The 7,428-nt window shown below is 43.4% G+C and overlaps 1 protein-coding gene across 1 annotated transcript; it reads right to left on the bottom strand.

The window, feature by feature from the left end:
* Nucleotides 1-1,586: 1,586 nt before the first annotated feature.
* Nucleotides 1,587-6,647, bottom strand: LOC135825276 (uncharacterized). The gene is made up of 2 exons (XM_065338016.1): nt 6,269-6,647; nt 1,587-3,186 (listed from the first exon to the last, which is right to left on the bottom strand). Exons 1-2 carry the CDS (start codon nt 6,620-6,622, stop codon nt 2,170-2,172), a joined length of 1,371 nt encoding a protein of 456 aa, XP_065194088.1. The 5' UTR covers nt 6,623-6,647; the 3' UTR covers nt 1,587-2,169.
* Between the last annotated feature and the right edge of the window lie 781 nt (nt 6,648-7,428).

Below are 7,428 nucleotides of genomic sequence, written 5' to 3'. Positions count from 1 at the left end.
GTTTCACGGACTGAGCGATCTTCAGAAAACAGTGAAAACAGGAACTGTTTCCTGATGATCGCTTGGTGCGTGAATCTCCGAGTAAAAAAACCTTCTCTGTCCTCTTATTACGTGAACCAGCTCTGCTTCTCGGTATTGAGCGCTCTCTTGGACAGCCTGTAATCGCTCTGTTTTACACACAGAATTACCAAGCCAGGGTTGGTGTTACTTTGTGGTACCAAGCTCCTTATATCCACAGCCTCTTTCAACTTCATACTTGCTCTGTCACCTTCTCTGGCTAATACTCAGTAATAGTACTTACACATCCGCAAAAATAGTATCCCCCAGCGCCAGTCTCCTCTGGGCATGCTTGGTCACAAGTTGGTGCGCATGTGCTCACCCCAGGGCTTGCCGCGGGATCGGCGGTGCGTTTCTCCATTATGATCCGTCGGTCTGGTTTCCAATGATCTCTAGCGACACAGTTGGCGACGAAGACTGCCAGAATGTTCGTAAACAACCCTCACGGGTAATTTATACTTCCGAATTGCTTTGCTGACATTGTGATGGATCCGATCAGACTTGAACGGTAGTTTTAAAACGCTTGATAACCGGAGGGCGTCTCACTATGACTGCCAGTTAACCGTTACGTATCTTGTTTTCGCACTATCTGACTGTACTAATAGAGAGGTTCTGCATAACGAATTTCGTAGCATTTTTTCTTCGCCATAAGCGCAGCGAAAGATTGGACGAATATTCGTCTAAGTGGCAGGGAAACTCGATTTTTCAGCGAACCAATTTTTCTGTGCCCTTTTGCTTCATCCCCGGATACCCTTTCTACGTACTTGTTCAGTCTTGCTTTGATCTGAGTCGATTTTAGTTTCCATCTCCGTGGCACGTCGTTCAGTGTGGCAGCTTCAGCTTACAATGGAAGGTCTTAGACGGCGTATGGTGATGGAAGAGGATGGTGTGGATCCGCTGCAGACTCCAGTGACCAGAAACAACAAATCATCCTACTCGAGATCTCCGTCATCGTATTCCGGTAGTAGGAAACAACACAACAACACCTCGTAATCATCTGCTCTATCCACCGACATCTCCTACACCCACGCCACGGACATCACTTCCCAACTCAAACATGTGCTTTCGCTCCGGAAACAAAAGTCAGAAAATAGTAGAAAAGGAGAATTAAAAAAGCAGCGAAAATCGCGCAGCAAAGTCTCGTCCTGCAGAACCTACCGGCGTTTGAATTTTCGCGCCTCAAATTTGTAACATTTTTCTTCATCAGCGGAGACGAAATTCGTTATGCAGAACTCTCTACTGTTGGTATGGTGGGGATTTGTTCTTAGTTCCGTTGTGTACCCTGTGGCAGCTCTTGATTTTGGTCCCAAAATTCAGTCGCAGTTTGGACCCCAATAGAGATCGTTCAAGGTAAGGCACGCAACAGATCCTACAGGAAACTCACATGCACCATCTTAGGGAAAGATGAGGGATAGCCGAGGCCAGTTTTTTTGATGTTCTTTAATATGCGCTATTTCTGCAAACTACCGGTCATTGTTTCAAGCTATTTCAATGTAGGGTAATTATACCCATAATATCAAAAGCCAGCACAGTTTGTTATGAGCCTTGCCAACATGGTCACTAACAATATGTTAAGCTGATAATCATGAACTACTACGACCATACAAGCTAATGACAGGAGGCAACATTATTAATCTTTGTTATCATCATGGGTCCACTATGGCAGGGTGACAAAATTTTGCATGCAGAGATGATTACTTCAGAAGTACAGGGCCACAATAAGAGATACATGTAACCTTAGAAGAATAGACTATGAAACAAATCCATAGTGTAAGAACAACTAGAAACTGGAAACGGGGTCCACAAATTTAACAGCTGTATGAGCAGTATCGGCGGTGCATGATTCATGCTTAAGAAGCTTTAAAAAGAGTGAAAGTGAGTTAGGATATTGGTTGGAGCTTTGGGCTGAGAGGAAACAATGCATTGTTGACAAAATAGGCAACTCAGTCAGCTCCCAATAGTGCACATGTGATATCAAAACTTAACTGAACAAGTAAGCAAGTTCAAGACAGTCATCGAGAGTGTGCAGACGACAGACTGTGTAGAACTTGGTTAGGCGAGTGGTCCATCATTTTCTCTCCACAAAAGAAGGAATCGAAATAAAGATACAAATCAGTTTTTCGGGTTCCCACTGGTAGCAAGCTCACTGCCATACCGTTGCATCGCGTCAAGCAATTCGACGCTGCTCATCATCCTTTGCGAATCAGACGCTGGTGATGACCCAAGTATGTAGGTACCCAAGCCACTGTATAGATCGTCACGCCTGGGGCGACTGGACGTTGGCAAATTCTTCCAGATCTTGGTGTACTCCAAGAAAGCCGTGAAGTAATCCTCGTCCTGTTCTGTGCATAGTTCCCCTTTGATCAGCAGATTGATCACAGAGTGTCTTGTTGCGAGCAGTGCAGTTGCGTGAATCCACTGTCGGGTGGCAAATGTGTCATCGCACGCCACTACATCAATGTTCGCATACCTGATATCAAAATGATAGAGGGGTTTATGGGTCCAAGGATTAGCTAAGTACCGTCTGAGATGAGGCATGCAATACCCATCTGTCAGTAATGAGACCACTACCGCATCTCGCTTCGCGGTGTTGTAGAAATCTTTCGCAATGCACTCTAGCCGGCTAGAGCGGTTCGCGGAGGACATGTATGAAATCATCTCTGAAACATTCTTCTCTAAATCCGTGATGATACCTGTCTGATACTGTTCAATGGAGCTGCAACTCTCAAACGATAAATTCACCACGTCTTGAAGTCTATACACTGTATCATAGAAACCTGATTCCACATTGCATCTTCGTTTGATCAACGTCGGTGAAAGGTTGGGAAGGAAAGTACAAGCATCCTCCGCGAACACGCACTGCTTCTGTGCGAGTGAAATCAACTTCCCAGTGCTGGTCCAGCTAGTAGGTATATTCACGTTTTCAGGCAGCCTAATCACCAGGCTTGATAATCGCACAATGGACCGCATTTTGTGTTCGAAAACGGGACGATCATTGCTACCGATCACGCAGTTCATGAACTCCCTTCTTTTGCTATGATGCAGACTGGCTACCTTGGTGGCAATGTAGATGACTTTGGCACTCTGAATGTAGGGCATTTCCAAAATCGGACTGAGGTGATACCGGTGCTGTATGCATGGGGCAACGGAACAACAACAAGATAGTAAAATATGCTATAAAATATGCGAATTGAAAAAGAGAGGATCATAAGTTTAGAACTTATCCGTTTCGTCCAACACAAACAATTATGACTAAACGCCGCGGAGACAACAATTTTAATAAAGCAATAAATAGAACTAACTCTGCCGTGATCACCATGCATGTACGAAGTCAAATATCAATTTTAACACATTTTGGAATGCACACTTTAAAATCACTATTTTTTGCTTGGCTCCCATTCACTTCAGTCACGATAACTGATGATAGTGACAAGAAAATTGATTCTAGAAATCATTTGACTTCGTAGATACATGGTGATGACGGCAAATTTAGTTCTTATTATTGCTTTATTATTATTATTTTTTTAATTTCGGCCAGTCGGCTACTATCATTTCGTCTTGGGGGTTAGACAAGGGGAAGTAGCCATGTAGGGGCGTTCAGCCCGCCTTTCGGCACCGGGAGTTGCAGCTCGCTCGACTTGACTCTACTGAGTGCAGAGGACCCTTACCTCGATCTGGTGAGCTGCGTCTTGGGGATTTTGCAGTCCGATGTGAAACTGCTGGGCTCGAACCCGCAACCTCTCGAGTCGCAGGCAAGTGCAGTACCCAATGTACAACCCGGGAGCCATTATTACAAACGATAATAAGCCTGAAAATGGTGATTCAAATTGTGCAGCAATTACTACAGAAATGACTGATGTGATCCTGACATTCAACAACCTGATGCTTCTTGTTACTGATGTATATTTTACTTTGCAAGGCCAAACGGTCAATGCTTCCCAAATTTATGTGAGCAAATCTCAAAGCGGGGGATAGCGAGGGGTGGAGAGAGAGGGAGAAAAAGAGAAAGGGAGAGAGAAAGAGAGAGAGGGAGAAAGAGAGAGAGAAAGGGAAAGAGAGGGAGATAGAGGCGACAGAGAAAGAAAGAAAAAGAAAGAGAGAGACAGAGAGAGAGAGAAAGAGAGACAGAGAGAGAAAGAGAGAGAGAGAGAGAGACGGAAAGAGAGGGAGAGATAAAGAGGGGGGAAGCAGATAGTTAGGGGTATCGGAGAGCTGGACTAGTGGCTCGTGGTGGGCAAATTAATGTTTGGTCGGGGGAAGCAGCGAAGACCAAATTGCTATGTAAATTTGTAGGATAAGCGAGTTGCCTAGCTCCATCACATCTGGAATGCGTAAGCCAGCAGCCTTCCAACTTGGGAGTTTCTAGGTTCAGATCCAGCTCAGCATCAGGTCGTAGAATGTCAGTATCACATTAGTCGTGTTGTGTGTTATCGCATGTGCTGATTGTTTAGTAACTGGTGGTGTTGGAGGTTATTATAGCGTAACTTTTAGCTCCTTGGTCCTTTTTCTTTTCTATATATTTGTCCTTGGCTCTCCATCTGGAGCAGTTCGTGGTTTTGGAGCTTGAGGAGGCGCTTTTCGTCGTTAGTTAGGAAATTGGCAATGTTAGAATGTGGGTATTGAAAGAATTCAAATTTGTTTATTTCCAGAAAACATTAAACAGTTTTACGAGACATGTCCTGGGTGAAAGTGGAGATAGTCGACTGTCCTGCCGTACATAGTTCAGGAAAATAGACACCGTAAATGGTTCCCGCTATGGCCTTTGAAATTTGGCTATTTTGGCTATGCAATTTTCATGATATTTGCAGATGAAGGACATAGTCATTGCTTTCCTGGATGTAGCCATGGCTTTATGTGGTGGTGATATGAAGACTATTCAGGGGAGGTAATGTTGACATGGCGGTGGTTTGTTCTTAGCTCCATTCTGTACGCTGTCCCATCGCTCGTTTTTAGACCCAAAATTCAGTCGTATTCAGAGCCCATTTCTAGGTGGTCCCCAGTTCCAGAGTGTCCGTAAGTTATGCAACGAGCCTTTTCGCAAGGTTTTTGTTGAACCCATAGGACACTTACTTAAAAAATTTGAGCGAAATCATCATTCTCACGCTTCACTAATTGCATATTAGTGATCGAAACAGCGCTGTGTGGAGGACATTTATATTTTTCAGTATCTAACATGTAATCATGTGGCTGATGCAATGAGGTCTGGCAGGGAGCGCATGTTGTGGAGGTGGATTTGCTTCTTTGATAAAACGCCGAAAGCTGCTGATGCACCTTTGAATACAATGTAGACCGTTTGTAAAATTTATACTCTGCTTTTGTCTTGATTGTATTAGTTATTCTGTACTCTGCTTTTGGATATCCGAATTTTCCTTCAAGTAAATTAACACTGCTGTTGGCCAGTGCCATCAACGAAATTTCAAAATATAATGGACATTGCTGCCTTGACGACATGTCTGAGTAATGATAACTATATCACACGTACAGTACAGCGACAAAAACTACGGAGCAACAAAGGTCCCAGTAGAAGGAGAAACCGTCTGCTGTCAAGATCCATTTGTTGCCTACTCCTCTTTGTCGAGAGCAGTATGATAATGCATTGTTTAGTGTTGTGCAAAGTGTAATTTCAAGCAATGGATACTTTTTGAAGCTGTGTACAATCGTCTACGTAAGCATGATGGTTCTAAGCAAAAACAAAATTTCACTGCACTCACATTTTTCGAGGACTTCGCGATCACCATTCATTCCCACGTTCACTATTCATTCTAACCATCACACTTTCTCGCTTACACTCACCTCGCTAGTTGTGCACAGTAATCACTATCTCCTCTCACAACTAGCGTTATCTTTCATGAAAATAGTCCATTCATTTTTGCTGATGTTTTTGGCTCTATCACTAACTCTGTGCCGAATGCATGCAATATTGGCTTGTTTTCTGTTATCCAATAGTTACTATACGCCACTGATGATTGTGAAAAGAAACCGTTCTGGACACAAACCTACTCTGGTTGAAATGTTTGCAATATGACAACGCATTTATAAATATTGTTTATCTCTAGCATTTTAAAACAAATTCTTTATCCATGTCGCCAATTTGAAAAAGGTACTCGCTGTACTTGGCTCGTATGCGCATGCTGTTTCTAAATGCAACTTTAAAAACAGAATAATTGAAACCAAATTTCACTAATCATTAGCATCCCACATTGGCACTCACCTGACAAAGACGTTTGAACGTGTACTCATTGTATAGCAGCTCTCTCAAGCGTCTACTAACCCCACACAGCAGAAAGATGTCCGCAATAGACAGCAAAGGTAATAGAGTTGATTGCCATACATCAAATTGAACATTGCCAAGTCCTGAATCGACTGATTCCAACGCCCTTGACTGTTGATCTTCAGATTCATTAACAAAACCCGCGGCTGCTCCCTCCAGCGACAGTTCTTCTTGCATGACTTCAACATCACGAACAGTAAGGTCAACAGGAACAGTCTCTGGCAAAGGACAATCATGCTCACTGGTGGCAGATGTATTGTCCTCGGAATGGTCAGGCTGGCGATGGCTATCCATTGGTAAGTCTTTATATGTTTTTCGATCTCTGTCCTGGAGTTCGGCACAACCAGCCAATACACATCGTAGAACACATGGACACAACGATACGCACAGACTCGTGCACACAGATACACACGCGACATGTTCTAGAGTTTCTCAGAGTTGATCGGGTTATCTCAATCTTCCGCGAGCAGGGCTATCCTCATTCCAGAATCTCTCGGCATACAATCGTAAGAGAATATGATGAAACATTAAACTATCAGTTAACGATGGAAGCATTGTACCTATGTTGCTGAAAAGATCCATCCTTACCTCAGAGGGAAAGAATATCAGAGCTGATGATATCGGACAGGTACATACATGTTATTCTCCAGGAGTAAAAAAAACACGTCTGGCCGTCTGATTTGCAAAACGTAACTGGTCCCTTGAAAGCTTCAGATCCCCAACTTATAACTTAGTACTGGTGACATGAGCGTGCGTATCTCTTGAACGAGTGGAAGCTGTGACACGTAAACCAGGGTCCTACTCTAGCTATTCGATTGCTCTCAGTGGGAAGTGAAAACCCTGTCAGCGCCTCCTAGGTTTCGCCTGGTTCCATGGCTCGCATGGCTAGAGCATTGCTCATGACAAGCGAGATCCTGGGTTCGAGTCTTCGTGGGGTCGGCACAGTTTTCTTTTGTTTGTTTTTTAAATTTTTTTACAATGCAACACAATATTATTGTGGAAAGGACACATAAATAAGAAACATGATCAAAAGGAAAGCTTTACAAAAATAAGAATGATAAAATGTAGCCTGTAAAATGTAAAGAGTCATTGAGTGCAGT

The sequence above is a fragment of the Sycon ciliatum genome, chromosome 9 (assembly GCF_964019385.1).
Source record: "Sycon ciliatum chromosome 9, ocSycCili1.1, whole genome shotgun sequence".
NCBI classification, from domain to species: domain Eukaryota; kingdom Metazoa; phylum Porifera; class Calcarea; order Leucosolenida; family Sycettidae; genus Sycon; species Sycon ciliatum.
The sequence above is the reverse complement of the archived record's forward strand: the minus strand, read 5'-3'. Positions and strand labels throughout refer to the sequence as shown.